Source organism: Vulpes vulpes, chromosome 11, assembly GCF_048418805.1.
Source record: "Vulpes vulpes isolate BD-2025 chromosome 11, VulVul3, whole genome shotgun sequence".
NCBI lineage: Eukaryota > Metazoa > Chordata > Mammalia > Carnivora > Canidae > Vulpes > Vulpes vulpes.
The window spans coordinates 101,481,272-101,499,005 of NC_132790.1; the positions used below are offsets into that span (position 1 = coordinate 101,481,272).

General features: G+C 39.1%; 1 protein-coding gene across 10 annotated transcripts in view; it reads right to left on the minus strand.

The window, feature by feature from the left end:
• The window catches only part of VEPH1 (ventricular zone expressed PH domain containing 1), a 225,886-nt gene that overhangs the window by 99,762 nt on the left and 108,390 nt on the right, over positions 1–17,734 (minus strand). For all 10 annotated transcript variants that reach the window (XM_072727244.1, XM_072727239.1, XM_072727241.1 and 7 more), the window contains 2 exons: positions 8,917–9,126; positions 7,734–8,131 (listed from right to left, as the gene is read on the minus strand). In XM_072727244.1, the coding sequence (XP_072583345.1) occupies positions 7,734–8,131; positions 8,917–9,126 (608 nt within the window). The remainder of the gene's footprint in view (positions 1–7,733; positions 8,132–8,916; positions 9,127–17,734) is intronic.

Consider the following 17,734-nt stretch of genomic DNA (forward strand, 5'->3'; position numbering starts at 1 on the left):
ATGGATACAGATGTCTGGAGAAATGGCAGGAAATTAACATGAAAGAGGAGTATTTTTTTTTATGAACTTTACATGAGAGATATAGAATTAGCTATAAAGGTGAGGCTGATGAAAAACTTGGCCAAATAACAAACATTTACATTTTTCCAGCTCTGACATAGTATACACTTAGAATTAATTAATTTGTCTTAGAATTAATTAATTTAGAGCATAAAAGACTCTTTTAAAGGACCTAAAAATGATCCAGCTGAGGGTTTTTTAAATCTCCTTAAACTGTGGGATCCTTGGTTTAAATATCCCTCGGGAAGGCTACTGGGTAACACGAGCTGTATCACAGTTGCTCTGTTTGGAGGAAAAGGAAACGAGGAAAGAGGGGATCTGGGGCCCTTTGAAGGGACCCCTGGCAGTTTTCAGTGAGCACAGATTGAGAACCCATGACCCCGTAATACGTAGGTGGTACAAGGAGATGGAGATGACGCGTCCTGTGTGAGGAATTGAAACTACCCAATAGTAGAGTTGGGACTGAAACTCCATTCTATAAGCTCCGGTTGGGCAGGATGCTGGGAGTCCGGAGTTATCACCCAGGTCCAAGTTAACAGCGTCTCTCTTTATTATGGAAGCCGAGCACTCTCGTTGCAAAATTCCAAACCTTGCAGAAATACATACTAAATTCCAAAATTCCAAACCTTGCAGAAATACTTACTTTAAAACTATGCAAGTTTCACCTTCACTCTCCACTTTTTCACCTCCATCCCCAATCAGATTCTTCAGAGAAAACTAGTGGTGATATTTTGGTATGTGTCCTTCCAGACCACCCCCTTTTATAGACACACATGTGTAAATCCTGTTGTGTCCTCGTCCTTCTTAGCCGGCTCTGTATTTCCTTTTACCATAGTACTTAACACTTGCCAACACCCCACATCACTTGTTTGTCATTTCTGTTATTTATTGTATGTTTTTCACCACTAGAGTCAGCTCTGTCAACCTAAGGATTTTGCCTGTTTTGCTCACTGACATTTCTGAAGTTCCTGGAAGGATGCTGGCATGAGTGGGCACTCAAATATTTGTAGAATTAATGACGAATGAATAGTTACGAAGAAGAGATAGAGCAAAAATGATGGGGGGGGGTAAGTGAGACTATCCTCTATGATTCTACAATGGTAGATACATCCAAATAATGTAATATTATTTATGCAAAAAAGAAATGAGCTCTCAGGTCACCAAAGATGTAAAGGAAGCTTAAATGCAAGAAACCAATCTGAAAAGGCTACTTGGAAGGCAGGGGGCTTGGGGCACCTGGGTGGTTCAGTTGGTTAAGTGGCTGACTCTTGATTTAGACTCAAGTCACGATCTCAGGGTTGTAAGATTGAGACACACAACGGGCCTCCCACCACGAGGAGCCCCTTAAGCAATGAGCGCTGCGCTCCGTGGGATTCTCTGCATGGGATTTTCTCTCCCTCTTTCTCTGCCACGCCCCTGCTCTCTCTCCGCCCCCCGCCCCCCACTCTTTCTCAAATAACTAAATAAATCTTTACAAAAAAAAATCTTTACAAAAAAAAAATAAATCTTTTACAAAAAAAAAAAGAAATTAAGAGGTTTGCTATGAGAAGGAGAATCATACTCAGAGTTTCTGAAATGGCGTTATGTCTCCCATATTTGGGGCTTATTTTAACAGTGGCGTAATATTTTGTTGGCTGCTGGATAACCAATGTGAATATTTCATATGAAAAATGATGTCTCCCATCAGTCAAATTATTTTTAAAAGTCCATTGAATTTTTTTTTCTTAAAAAAGGAAAAAATTGATTTTATGATTTTTTACTCGTCTCTGATATGGACAAGGACAAAAATGTGAGCAGAGAAAACAAAGGCATTTGGTGTCCTTCATGTAGTTCTTTTTCACTTACTCTAAGTGGATCTGCCAACACGTGACATGAGATTGTCTGCTTTAGGCCGACTTATCTGCCGTTTGTAAACACACAACTCTATGAAAATAGACTGTAACACAAATAAACACCTTCTAAATGATCACTACCAGGACTCCTGATGGCCAATTACATAACTGCCTGTATTTTTTGGAAACACACTTTAAAATACCCCATTGTCTGAGGGTTTGATGGTTGTTGTAGATCAAACAAGAGGAAATTAATTTTTTTTTTTTTTTTGCCTTTTCCTATATCGTATCAAAACTCCTCACCAGCCATATAATTTCCTTTCAGTTTCCTTGGCTACCGGCTCTTCATCACAAACAGAGCTCAGAAATAGGGGTTTGCTCAGTTTTTAAATGAGATTTGATGATATCCAGGGACCATTTTGTTTCCCTACAGGGCATGTCCTGCCAGCTTCATAATGGAAGCAACTGGAAAAATAACATTCGCTTCCTGAGAAATTTCGTTTGTGGCAAGCTAGACTGGAGTGGCCCTTGTGCTGGTGGCCGTCCGCGGCTCGGGACCCTTTCGTAGAGCACTGTATGCTTTGGAGTAAAGACAGGCCCCAACCAAAAAGAAGGGATGAGCATGAGCTGCACTAAAAACAGATTAAGAAATACTAACTACCGCTGTGAGAACATAATGCCGTATCTTTTTATTTTAGAAATAATACACCCGGACGAATATATTTAAGAACATGACATCTGCTACAGCAAACTACTTTGGCTCCTAAGCACCTCCTCCTCCTTTTCTCTTTCTGTGGCTACCTTTAGGGCAAGATAAGCCAAAAATGAACTCCCACACGTTTTTGCTCCGTTATGAATTTACTTTTACTTCTCTTTATCTATTAGTAAGGGCTCTTTACACCCATCCAAGGCGGGTACTACATTAGAGGAACTGGCCATTTCAAGGGTTTAGATGACTCATTTGATTCACAAGCAGATACTCACTCCCGGATTTCCAAACAAAATGGCCCGAGTGTACGTGTGCTCACCAGTTCTACACTGAACTGTTTCCTATTCGGATGAATATATTTCTCATTCATAGATATATGTCGGATAAACCAACGTGCAGGTAATCAGCACACCCTTTTATTCAATAGCATGGCCAGGGCATTCTTCTTTACCTATTTGAATGGTCAAAGAAAATAAGACTTTTTCTTTTTTCCTTTCTTTCCTTTTTTTTTTTTTTTTAGAAGTAGTTTTTGAACATATAATTAAATGAGAAATAAAGTTATCTGATGTTCTCTAATGGAACTTTGCAAACAGTTAAGTTGGGTATTTAAATGCGTCCCATCTTTACCAGCGATGTGGTTGCCGGCTGGGGACCTTGCAGCTACTCTATTGGGGATGAACAAGGGCAAGTAACCTATGGTAACTCAATCGAAGAGTTTGGAAGAGATGGTTCCAAAAGAGTTTGGAGGTCTTCCTTTTATTTATTTATTTGTTTCATAATTAATTAAATGTTATTACTTAAATGTTTCTCATGGGACGTTGAGGAGGACTGGAAGCAGGATACGAGTGGCAGGAGAACGTTAAGGGGAGAACCTGGCCACCCTTATATCTATCTTCTTTTGACTAAAACCCACCCTGGAGAAATGGGAACTGCACATAGGTAATCCGTGATAGATTCCAGGGGCTCAGCCAGTTTAAGCATCTGCCTTTAGCTCAGGTCATAACCTCGGGGTCCTGGGATCAAGTTCACATCTGGATCCCTGCTCAGCAAGGGGCCTGCTTCTCCCTCTCCCTCTGTCTCTCCCCTGCTTAGCTCCCTCTCTCTTTCTCACTTGCTCCCTCAAATAAAGAAATTAAAATATTTCAATAAAAAAAAATTCCAAAGCACCAAGAAAAATTCTCTAGAATTTTTTCCTAACCAGGGTTCTTCACACAGGGACCCACTGGACCCTATCAATGAACTGAGGCAACAAGGAGTTCGTAGTATCTTCCTATTTGCTGTTTTTCCCACTGAGATTGTGTGGGAAAGCTTGAGGATTTTTCTCTGCCTCCAAATCTTAACTCTCCTCATGGATAAATGATCCTAATCCTATGATTAAAACAATTTATTTTTAGGGGGGGTGAACTTCCTCCAGAACCACTAAATGAATATCATCATCACCCCCCAGATCGGACCAACCAAGGAGAAAGAGGTAAGGACTGGCTTGGTCATTCCAACATGAGGTTACAGAATTTCAATAAGAAAACTTTATCTGTAATTAATTATGAAACAGCACCTACTCCTTGAAATTTTATAATTAATTTTTATTTTCGTATATTCTTATATCTGTTCAAGTTGAAAAACCACCTCATGTCGGTCTATTAGAGAAGAGACGACATTACCAGCTTTGAAATTAGCTTTCTGCAAGTCAGGCTTGCTGATATGCTCTACAGATGGGATGTATTTTCACCCAATCGGGGAATACTTCAAAGCAAACCAAAGCAGCATTGATGGGTTCTTGTAAGCTTTTATTTCATCCTTTATAGAACACTAGTGATGGGCCAGATTTTCAAGAATTTATTTCAATATAATGCATTTTTGGATTTTTTTTTTTTAAACCTCCAATCATTTTGGTTCACATAGAGGAATTCCAGGGATTCAGGCATTTAAAATGCCCTTGGGCTGATGAACTGAATTCCTTCAGTCTTGTAAGTAAATACAATCAGGTAGCGATGTGAGAGCATCACTCTGACTGTAAATACCTAACTTTCCCTGCTTGGCTGACCTGTGCCCGGGCCAGAGGCCTAGAAGGCCCAGGGGAGAGTTATTGACTTGGGAATAACAGGCTCTTTCATACCCCAAATGACACTGCTGACCCAACCTCAGTAAGACCTGGGGTTTGACAATTTTTCTAGACATGATGATAGATCTGTGCTGCTGTATTTATACTCTCGCCTGTCTCCTCTGTGATTAATATCGTGCAATAATAAGACGCCCGACTGAGGCTAAGAATGGCATTTGTGACCTTGATTCACCTCACCCTGAATTCTGCTGGGCTGTGACTAGTGAGGTTCCTGTTCTTTCAACATAGTTTATTACTAAAGTATTAGGTTGAACCCTACAAAAGTGATGTTTTTGTAGGTCAAAGTAGGGGGGGTGTCAGTATTGGTTTTTTTTTCCATACCTATAAAACGCTACCAAAAGAACTTATTTTTTTAAAATTTTTTTTCAGTATTGGGTTTTTTTTTCATACCTATAAAACGCTACCAAAAGAACTTCTTTTTTTTTTAAAATTTTTTTTCAGTATTGGTTTTTTTTTTTTTCATACCTATAAAACGCTACCAAAAGAACTTCTTTAAAGGGTTGTTTTTACCATTTTCTTATGGTATAGACATCATGACATCAGTCTAAAATTATTCCTAATACTTCGTTGCTGCTGTTGTTGTGTCCTGCTATTTGTCTTTTTAACTCTAAATGTTGTGGAAGTGGTTTTTATGCTTCTTCCCTTTGTTTCTTGATTATTTTTGCATAATTCAGCAAGGAAAACCAAATATGCCTTTTTTTACACCACCAGCACATTCAACATAATATAGTTTCTAAGCCTAAATCTTTCTTCAATAAATTTTTAAGGAAAGAAATGTGATATTGTTGAGCTGAGTGATCTCGTGACAGCCAAGCAAAACTGTGTCAGCCAGATGACTGCTGGCATTCTCCTGAATGGTTTACACAATCTCTGGAATAATAACAACACGTCCCCTGCAGTCAGCGTGAGTCCTTTCTTGGTAGATGTATTCACAGTGAATCATATAAATCTTCAATCCCTCACACATATCTCTGTGCAAGGAATTTTCCGGGAACTTCCAGGAAATTATAAAAATGTGAATAAATTCCAAAATGTCAACTTAAAAAAAATATACTCAGCTCTAGGTCACTCCTGGTAGGAAACATCAAAAGAAAGTATCTTTTGATTTTTGTTTGTTTTTAGTAAAGACGATGGATCCATTCAATATTTTGGAGGAAAAAATCCAAAGCACCCTCAAACCCCCCAAATAATTCAAGGCAATAAGAAATATGTGTTTTTGACAACTAGATGCTTGAAGTAACTGCAGGACCTCCACACATTTTCACAACATTAAAAGTCACTGCATAACACAGCTTCAATGCTTTAAGCCACATTTAAAAAAGAAAACTATTCTAGCAGATGGAAGTATGGCTGACTTTATATTTGCTACAAACTTCCTCTTTTAAGCTGGGAAATTCACGTAACCCCTTTTATATTAAATCCTCTAACCTGTGCATTAAATACATAGAGTATTAGTGAAATGGGAAATCATAAAGACTTTATGTTGAGTTTTATTGATTTTAGTTATTCCCAAATCTTGCACAATCTAAAACTTATGTTGAATATGAGCAATACCACTTTTATTGTTACCATCAAAAAAAAGAGTTTTAAGAATCTTTATCAATGAATTAATGTAAACACCTCTGAAAATGTCAGATTCTAAAGATCCAGACAATATTTGTCATTACCAAATGCTTGAATCTCCCTTTCCCTTTGTTAGCACAACAATAGTCTTTCCTCTGCTTCAAAATGGGAGAAGGGATAGTTAGTAGAGTATGGAAAAGTAGGGCCTTCCTAGTACCATCCACTTAGGGGTGACCGCCAGCTGGTGGAAGAAAATGAACTGGAATCATCGTCTTTTTGCTGCGTTTCTTTCTGGAAGATACGCTGTCTAGCTGTTTCAATGTGGATGTAGCCAGTGAAGAGCTGTCGTGTCCAACAAGAGGGCTAAGGACCTTCATCTTGATCTCCAGGGAGTAGCATGACTGCTAACTGAGAGAGACTCTAGGAAAAGCCTAATTAGCCGTTGATGCCTTCAAAACATCCCAACCTGTTCAGCCCACTCAGAGGATGAGCTTGCCCCAGGCACTCTTCCAGCTTCCTACCTGTGCCTCAGACCTACCTACCATCTTTTCCAGGACCAGGGCACAAAACTTAAGCACCACGAGAAAATCTAGTAGTCAAAATAAGTAATATTTTTCAAAAATCAAAATTAATACAAAAAGTTCACCAAGAACAAAAGATCAAACTTGTAAACGGAAACGTGATCGACATTGCTCCTTGCTCCTTTGCCTCTGCTCCAACATGGCTTCGCGAGACAACTGATCTTGTGTTTATGTCACATTTTACCGAGTTTTTTTGGCACCTTCTTCAGTTGTGCGCCTAAGGGAAGTCCTGGTTCCTGACCTCTCTTTTTTGGTCTCTGTTTTCTGACTAGCTCACACTCTCACTGGTTCCTGACATATATCACCTCCCAATTCACTCTTTTCTTTCTATTATCTTCAAGAGGCCAGGGATTGTGACTGTGTGAACCTCACAGAAAGCTGAATTGTTGTTAGCACAGTGCCTGGCACACAGTCACTGCTTCATAAGTGCTGTTGGACGATTGGGAGAAAAATCTCTTGAAGCTCAATGCTGTGCATGGCTTCCTTCCATGGTTACGTGGTTAGAAAAGTGTCACTGGCTGGACCCCTACACCCGAGCTTGCTTTAGGGAACACAGACCCTTTCTAGGATTTTCCTAAACACTAGGGACAGAAAGCCAGGAACAATATAAATTGAGGTTTAAGAAAAATCAGAGTTGGTGAACTTAAGTGCACCTCATGGATTCAAACAGAAATTAAAAAGATGATTGACCTTACTAGGGGGAGAAAAAAAAAGCAATTAAAATACTGTTAGGGTGTTTCAAGCAATCTATTTTGCAAAAAAATCCAGGGTATGGCAATTTTTATGATTTGAGCTTTTTTTTTTTTTTTTTTTTTGGCCCAGCGATGTCTGAGATTTCTCAAAGTTAGGGTATTCAGAGCACATACCTTCAATGGTACACTGATCAGGGACTGGAATCTTCTTTCCGATTTCCACAGCATATGCTTTTACCTTGCTGAAGTTTTCCTTTAAATGCAAGTAGAGCTTATCTTGGTATTCTACAGGACTTGCAGTTGTTTCTGGAGTTTCTTCCTGGCAGTTTTCTTGAACTGTTTCTGGCAAATTCTCTGATTCTGTGTACACAATAGTTGGGTGTGAAACTGTAGAGTTTCCCAGCTGCGATCTGTCAGAGTCTGCCTTAAAGGGCGACTTGTCATTTCCTTGGCTAAGTGGGTCTGTTTCTGAAACAAAGATGCTGGCTGGCACATCTTCACTCTCTACAACTTCTCCATCGTCTGAACTCAGGCTCTTTGTGAGCGCGGTGTGCAAAGCCAAGCTCTTCGACCTGCAATACAAGCAAGAAGCCAAGACAGGTAAAGAGGTTGAGCTAGCATCCACTGAGAAGGAAAAGAAAGGATAAGGATGGTGGGAAAAATCACTTCCTTTAGAGTGTGAAACCGAAAATTGGTGCTGTTAAGAGATTTGATAAAAACACTGACCAGCGACAAGTTATGTAATAAGCCAACGCTTTGAAGATCTAGGCCACCTCTAAAAACAGATTTAAAAATCAATTTCATGGCAAAACTAACTGGAAAATGGCACACTTACATAGTTATATTCTTTTTTTTTTTCCTATGTCTGCTTCTGCTTTTTCATCAGAAAACAAGAGAGGCTTTTGACAGTCATTCTCGATAGAGCACATTTATGTTTTAAAAAGTATTTTTAGGGCAGCCCTGGTGGCTCAGTGGTTTAGCGCTGCCTTCAGCCCAGGGCCTGATCCTGGAGACCCGGGATCAAGTCCCATGTCTGGCTCCCTGCATGGAGCCTGCTTCTCCCTCTGCCTGTGTCTCTGCCTCTCTCTCTCTCATAAATATTTTTTTAAAAATAAAAAAGTATTTTTAAAAAATAAGCCATAGGTTTGTTTTCCTTTTGTGTTCTCCTTTTAGCATAGCAAGCTTCTTTGGATAATGGACACATGATGAATGCCATTTCATTCATGAAAAGATGGGGCTTTCGGTGCTATAGGAAAATATTTAAAAACCACCTCACAACAGTGTGATAACAAAACCAGTAGCAAACATGAAGTGCATACTTAAAAAAAAAAAAAAAACAGCCAAGGAAAATTTATACCTGTTAAATCTAATGTCTTTTCTTTCTTCCTTAGAAAACTGGCCCAAACTATATCTTCTGATAGAGCTAGGAGTATTGCTCTCAGCATTTATTTTGTCTTCAAAAGCTTGTATTTTAACTTGCAGCTTTTCATGGTCTTCATTTTCAGCCAAAGTGAGCTTGATTTCTTCCAGCTTCTCGGGGAATTCAACCTCAGTACTGGTTTTTTTCCTGAAGGAATAAAAATTGCATTAGATGGTAGTCACATATACCTGCAGAACAGTGTTACTGTCTATTTAACTGCTTCTTATTCAAAACAGAAAAATTTACCCAATAAATTTATTATTAGTCACTTAGCAAATATTTCTTAAATAACTACAATGCACATAATTTTATTTTTTTAGATTTTATTTTTAAATAATATCTATACCCAATGTGGGGCTTGAACTCACAACCCCAAGATCAAGAGTTACAATGCTCCACCCATTAAGCCAGGTGCCCCCAATTTTTTTTAAAGAAAATTATATTTGTTCTAGTTTCCAACATCTATATCATTTCAGTGGTAGGAAATGTGCTCATTGTGGCCACCATCACTGCTAGCCCATCATGGAAGCCTCCCATGTACCTTTTCCTGGCCTATCTCTTCTTTATTGATGGTTGCTATTCTTCTATAAATATCCCTACACTGATTATAGATTTACTCTATGAAAGACCATCCTATTGAATGAGTGTATGACCTGAATCTTTGGAGAACATTTCTTTGGAGCTGCTGACACCATCCTACCTAGTGTGATGGCCTCTGTTATGTGGCCATCTGCAAGCCGTTGCGTTATACAACTATCTTGCACTGGCGGATGTGTGGCCTGCTAGTTGGAGTGGTGTGGGTGGGAGGCTTTCTTCATGCAACCACATAGATCCTCTTCACTCTGATTATCCTTCTATAACTCTAACATCACAGATCACTCTACGTGTGATTTGAACCCTTTGCTCAATTTTGCCCGCACGGATACCCAACTCTTTGTTGCAGCCAACAGTGGATTGATCTATGTGCTAAACTTCCTTTTCTTTTAAAAAGATTTTATTATTTGAGTATAGTTGACACACCATGTTATGTTAGTTTCAGGCGAACAACGGACATAGATCTTTGAAATTGTTTCTATAGCTTCTTCTGCCAGAAGTCTATAAAAATTGGTGTGTGTGCCAAATTTACATTAGAAGGATTTTTTGAAGAATTCAGAGAATAAAAAGCAGTTTTTATGGTTATCTACTATATTCTTATCCAGTTCTACAAAAGCACAGCTTTCACATGAAATTCATGCCAGACATTTTTTAGAAAATTGTTAAGAGATAATTTGTGCTGAAATTGATAGAATAAGAACATTTCAAATGGACTGTGTAAACTCGTGGTTTTGTTAATTTTATGACAATCAGTGTGACTCTTTTATGTTATGAAATAAGAAAAATCTTTCTGAATTTTAATATGTTGGAGGAAAGAGATTTTCCATGAATGATATTAATAGTTTCAACCATCTTTTTTACAGTAAAATTTATAAAGCACTTTGTGAGTCATTAAAATGATCTTCTTTAAGGCAGGGGTTGTTTGAGGAATAACTTTGGAACCCCTCGAAGGCCTTAGATAGAGTAGGGCCTTAACATAGGGCCTTAGATAGAGTAAGAGTCCACAGATAAGCTGTAGAAATGGTTCACTGACGCTCACCGAATGCTACATGATTACAGAAAATGTAGTGTGTGTTGATCTTCCTTCACCTGCCTGAGCCAGCCTAGAGCTACTTTAATTTTTATTTAATGATCACTATCAAGCATATCATATAGGGTTACTAATTCTTTCTCTATAAATATAGGGTTAATAATCCCTAGAAATTCATTCATTAGATGGCTTAATGTTTCTGAAGTTTTGTCTATGTGTATTTCCTCAGCCCTCTTTACCATTTTTCCTAGAAGTTGATGAAAAGAGCCTCAAACATACAAAACAATCCTGGCTTTTTCAAACATATGGCTATTGTCCCCAAAGGGTCAAGGTGAACCTGGCATTGTACATAGGTGAGAGTGAGAAAATACAATTTTGATTTTTTTCATGGCACTGCTTTTTAGGGAAAACTAACATGAAAGTGCTGGTGACAGTTTTGTTTTCAATTACATTCCAGCCGTTCTGGGGCCATGTGTGTGGTGGGCACTGGGAAAGGTTGGTTGGCAGCTTTCCTGGCTGGCCTAGAGAGGGGTACTGGCTTTGAGGGAGGGCTCATAGTTTTCAGGCCCTCAGTTTTTAAAATTCCCATTAGTCCAGCCCATGGACAGACATAAATAGTGCCATTGGGAAAGCAAGTAGATCATCCCATAAGTAACTAGGATATTGTTTATTGTCTGATAAGCAATTGCTGAAAAAACTTAAATACATATTTATATAATTTTCATAGACCTCCTATAGTTTTGCATACATAATGCAGAATTTATTATCCATGCCACGCTTCGCTGAAATATACATGAATAGATTTTCAGAATCAGTATATGGGAATAAAGGCTAATCATGAACATGTTTCCCTTTATGACACATATGATACTGGCTGCCCACAAACAGATGGGAGGTTTTGACATCTTCCAGCCAGATGATTCTAAAAGCTGAACTTTTACTCCCACTACAAACAAAGATACTACTATCACTGGATGGTATTTTACAAACCATGATGATTATCAAGATCCAGCGGGACTTCTGGGGAACATGGTGGAATAGGAAGATCCTAAGCTCACCTCGTCTCAAGGATACAATTCGGTAACACCCACATCAGCGTAAATAACCCAGAAAATGACCTGCATTTTGGCAGAACAGACTCTCCATAGCTAAATGTAGAGATGAGGCCACATTGAAGAGGGCGGGCAGGGTAGAGACATGGTGGGAGCTAAATGGACCCATAGGACTATCGGTAGAAGAGGGAACACCATGGGCATGAAGGAAAGAAACAGACCCTTAAACCAAACAAATACCCTAGGCGTGGGAAACCCATACACGTAAAATGAATCTCCATAATATCTGGCTTTGGAAACCACAGGGGACTAATTTCATGAGTTCTTACAATGGAGGCTTAAACCCTGAACTTTAAAAATCAGCAGGCTCCACTCTGGGAGAGCCAGAGGGCAAGAGGAAACTGAGTCCCTGCCCTTAAGGAGACAGAACAACAAACAGCTCTGCTACAACAAAGAAGTAGCAGGTACAACATAGAAGTAGCAGTTTGAAAAATGTTTGGTGAATACAGGAAGACTTATTTACTAATCTCAGAGCATGTGGGGGAAGAAGGGCAGACATGTTCAGCAGACTTCTCCAGGAAAAAAGATGCTGACAACCATTTCCCTCCCATGAACCCCAGCCTAGACACATGGACACCTGTAAGAACCAGCAAAGCACAAACATTCCCCACGTAATTTGCTAACCGCATGCCCCATCCCCTCCTGTAGACATGCCCCCTCTAGTTCTGCTGCAGTTTTCTAAAGCAACTCAAGGTCTGCTCCCACAACACTCCTGCACGAACCATGCTAATATCACAAGTTCCATCCTCACATTCTCCTGCAGACCTACCCACATGGGCTGGGGGCAGACCTCTGGTCTGAATGCTAGCTGCCAATAAACCTTCTCAGGGGACAATACAGCAAAAGCACACTGCTGATCATTTCTACTGCATCGCTGGCAAACTCCTTGTCTGACTCAACTCAAGACCGAGGCAGACCCAAACTGACCAATAACAACAACACAGGGACCAAACGCTGCCCACAACAGGCAAAGAGAGACAGGGATGAAAGCAAAAGTGGCTCAGACAAAATAGTAGAGCACTTGTAATACACATAAGAGACACCACCAAATTAACAAATTCTGGTGAACAGGAGACATTGCACTACAGGGCACTACACAACCTTTTGCATAAGGCCACTACTTTAAAGAGGAGGAAATGAGACTGATTTTCTTAACATATAGAAAAAGCACAGAAAGGGGCACCTGGGTGGCTCGATCAGTTAAGTGTCTAACTCTTGGTTTCAGCTCAAATCAAAATCTGATGGGTCATGAGATCGAGCCCCATACTGGGCTTCACACTCAGTGAGGAATATGCTTGAAAGATTCTCTCCCTCTGCCCTTCCACTCACTCTCTCTCAAATAAAGAAAGCTTTAAAAAAAGAAAATAAACACAGTTAGACAAAATGAGGAGACAGGGGAATATGTTCCCAATGAAGAACAGGACAAAATCACAGCAAGCAAGCTAAATGAGAGATGAGTAATATGCCTGATAGGGAATTTAAAGTAATAGTCATAAAGAAAGAAAAGAGTAGAGGACTCATTGAAACCCTTAAGAGATAGAAAACATAAGAAAGAATCAGTCAGAGATGAAGAACTCAATAACTGAAAGTAAAAATATACTAGAGGGAATAAATAGTAGACTAGAAGAGCAGAAGAATAGATAGGCAACCTGGAGGACAGAGTAATGGAAAGCAACCAAGCTGAAGAGGAGAGAGAAGAAATGATAATAGTAATAATAATAATAATAATAAGACTTAGAGAACTCTACAGCACCATCAAGCATTGTAACATTCACATGATAGGGATACCAGAAGGAGAGGAGAGAGAAAAGGGGGCAGAAATTTTATTTTAAGAAATAATAGCTGAAAATTTCCCAATCTGAGGAAGGAAACAGAAATCCAGAACCAGTAGGCACAGAGAACTCCCAAGAAAATCAACCCAAGGAGTTCCACTCAAAGACATATGGTAATTTAAATGGCAAAAAGTAGTGAAAAAGAATTTTAAAAGCAGCAAGAGGAAAGAAAACCTTACATACAAGGGAAACTCTAGAAGGCTATCAGCTGATTTTTCAGCAGAAACTTTAAGGGCTAAAAGAAAGTGGCATAATATATTCAGAGTGTTGAAAGGAAAAAAAAAAAAAAAACTGAGAATACTCTATTCAGCAAGGCTATCATTCAGAATAGAAGGAGAGATAAAAGAGTTTCCCAAACAAAGCCTAAAGGAATTCATGACCACTAAACTAGTCTGACAAGAAATGTTAAAGAGGACTCTTTGAATGGAAAGGAAAAGATATAAGTAGGAGGAAGAGAAGCAGGAAACACAAAAATAGTAAAATTCATTTTATCTATAAAAATCAGTCAAGCAACTGATAAAATAAAAGGATATAAAATTTGACGCTCTATACCTAAAACAGAGGGATAGAGGAGTAAAAACGGTTTTAAACTTACTTGGCCGTCAACTTGATATAGACTGCTAAATGCATAAGATATTATATACAACCTAATGGTAACCACAAATCAAAAACCTGCAATAGATATGAAAAAAAAGAGCAAGGAATCCAAGTGTCTTATTAAAGAAAATCAGCAAGCCATGAGAGGAGGGCAAGAGAAGAAAGGAACAGAGAAAAACTACAAAAACAACCATGAAACAAGTAACAAAATGGCAATAAGTATATTCCTATCAATAACTACTTTGAATATAAGTGGACCAAACACCCCAATCAAACGACATTGGAGTGGAAAAAGAAATAAGACCCATCTATATGCTCCTTATAAGAGACTTACTTCAGACTTAAAGACACATGCAGATGGAACATGAAGGGATACAAAAGCATTTATCATGCAAACAGAAGTTGAAAGAAAGCCAGAGTAGCAATACTTACATAAAATAGACTTTGCAACAAAGATTGTAGCAAGAGACGAAGAGGGACGCTATACAATCATAAAGGGAACAATACAACAAGATCTAAGAATCGTAAATACGTATGCACCCAACATGGTAGCACCCACATACAAAAAAAGCAACTAATAACAAACCTAAAAGATGTCATCAAGAGTAATACTATGATAGTAGGGGACTTTCACACTCCGCGTACATCAGTGGACAGATCATCCAACAGAAACTCAACAAGGAAACAGTGGCTTTGAATGACACATTGGACCGGATGGATCTAACAGATATATTCAGAACGTTCCATCCTAAAGCAGCAGAATACACATTCTTTTCAAGTGCACGTGAAACATTCTCCAGATTGGATCACATATTAGGCCACAAATCAAGTCATGCCAAATTAAAAAAGATTGAAGTCATACCATGCATCTTTTCTGAGCACAACACTGTGAAACTAGAAATCAATGACAAGAAAAATCTGGAAAGAACAGAAATACATGGAGGTTAAATAACATGCTTCTAAGCATGAATGGGCCAACCAAGAATTCAACAAGAAAATTTTTTTTAAAAATATGGAGACAAATGAAATGAAAACACAGCAGTCTAAAATCTTCGGGATGCAGCAAAAGCTGCTCCAAGAGGGAAGTTATTAGCAATACAGGCCTACCTCATGAAGCAAGAAAAATTTAAATGAACAACCTTAGCTTACATCTAAAGGAGCTAGAAACAAGAAGAATAAACAAAACCCAAAAGCAATAGAAGGAAAAAAATGCTAAGGATTAGAGCAGAAGTAAGTGAAATATACTCTAAAAAGAAACAAAACAAAAAAAAAGTAAGAAGGATCAATTAAACCGGGAGCTGGTTCTTTGCAAAGAACAACGAAATCAATAAAACTTTAGCCAGACCCACAAATAGAGAGAGAGAGAGAACTCAAAAAATCAGAAATGAAAGAAGAGAAATAACTGACACCACAGAAATACAAAGTATTCTAAGAGTATATTTATGAAAACTTTATGCCAACAAATTGGACAACCTAGAAAAAATGGATAAATTCCTAGAGACATAAAGTCTTCCAAAACTGAACCTGGGAGAAATATATACATATATGAATACTACTCAGTTCAAGGTTTTGAACTTTATTTCAGAAATTTCTATAGCTGGGATTGTTAAAACTTAAAAATTGTTAAGGCATAAAGTACACCCAATGCACACACATCAGATATTGAGCATATACAAGTTTTTAAATCTGAAAACATAGGACTTGTTAAAGGAAAAATTTCTCAAATTCACTAGTTTTGTTGGTTTTTTCTACATAAAGCTCTGGGTTATAACAACAGTTAATATCATTTTCTTCTAAAAAACTTCAAATTTCATAGGATTATTGTAAATCTTTCTGGATAATTTTATTGGATCAGCTTCTGGCTTTTTTAAATATACATTTTTTTTTTAAATTTACAGAGATCTTTACTTTTTTAGTCTTTGTACCCATTTCCCTATCTACATAACAGGGAAAACAACTGTACTTAACTCATAGTGTTGTTGCAAAGATGAAATGACAGAGTCAGCATGAAGCACTGAAGCTCCTACCAGGTAACATGCTGCTCAACAGATGTTAGATTTTATTCTTAGTATTATTATTAATTGAAATAATAATAGTTATTATTTTTATTATTCCTTTGGAAACTTCATTAGCCCTGTCTGTCTTGTGTTAATATATAAAGAAAACATCAGTGGTCTAGCCACAGGCAGAGCAATATTCCATATCCTGGAGGGAACTAAGGTGCCCTGGAGGATGCCGTGGCAGCAGACTTTAGGAGAGGACACTCCGCTCCCGTGCCCTGCCCTGTGTCTGGTTATGAAGCCGTCCCCTGAGGGAGTCAGCCCTCCAGTAGTTGGGAGCCTGCCTTCGGTCATTCTCAGATTACCTGGGAACACCCCTCAGAGGGGATCTGGGTGCATGAGAAGTCATGGCCTATCCCCACACCCCCACTGATCCCAAGAGGGGCAAGTCAGGTAGATACCTCTAGGGTACAGCTGCCTCATAAGATACAGGATGCTCAACCAAATTCGAATTTCAGATCAACAACAAAAAAAAATTTTTTTTTTTAGTATAGCTCTACCCTTAGTGGGATACACCCTAAGTGTATTATACTAAACTAGACTGATTATACTAAAAAATTATTTGTTCTTGATCTGAGATTCAGCTGGGTGCCCATACCTCTATTTGTTAAATCTGGCAACCCTACCCTGGGGTAATGGGGTAAATCCCTGCTGCTCAGTGGGTGGGGACCTGCCCCGTTCATCTTTATTCCCTTGTTCCTGGCACAGTGCTGGACACACACGGGTACCTGACGTGTTTGTGGAAGTGCACTCACACCACCTTGGTTTCTAAAGCCAGCCTGCTCCCTGGGCCCCCAAAACCTCCTGAGTTCTACCAGAAGCCCATGAGGCACCGGACACTTCTCCTGGCCTGTAGGGGGTAGGGAGCGGGGCGGGCGTCATTTGGTAAATATCAAATGTAGAGAAGCAGGGGGCAAGGGGAGGAGGAAAATGAGGGGTTTGCAAAAGGCTAAACAAGGGTGAAGACATGACAATAAAACGTCTGGGCCAGAGAAGCTTCCCTACAGATGAAGCTGATGAGCATTTCGAATACGTAGGATTCTCACCACAAAGACCTTCTCTTCTGACACAGTCTTCCTTGTTTTTATGATTTGGAGATTCATGTAACACAGAAGTCAGGGGGCAGGGGTGGTGATGAAGACTCACCAAGGCAGCCAGAGCCACAAGATGGGTCAAAGGGAACTTTTTGCCACTGGGCATCGGTCCACCCGGGTTTTGTTACAGAATTTTGCTGGCAGGGAGTTAGAAGAAGCCTTGGTCCTAGCAGGGTCGAAAGACCAGGAAATGGTAGACGGAAGTTTGAGTTTATACGAAACATTCATGGCTCCTTCGCTCGTCCTAGTTTTTAAATTTGGTTTAAGAACACAGGAGAGAATTTGTTCAAAACCAAGCCAAACCAAACCAAAACAAAACAAAACAAAAAAAAACAAAAAATTTTTCTGGGAATCCACTCTTTTCCTTGGAGAGCAAGGACATGCATCACAAACCCAAAAGCGCTGGTGGAACCATTGGTCCTGCGTATGTTTACTT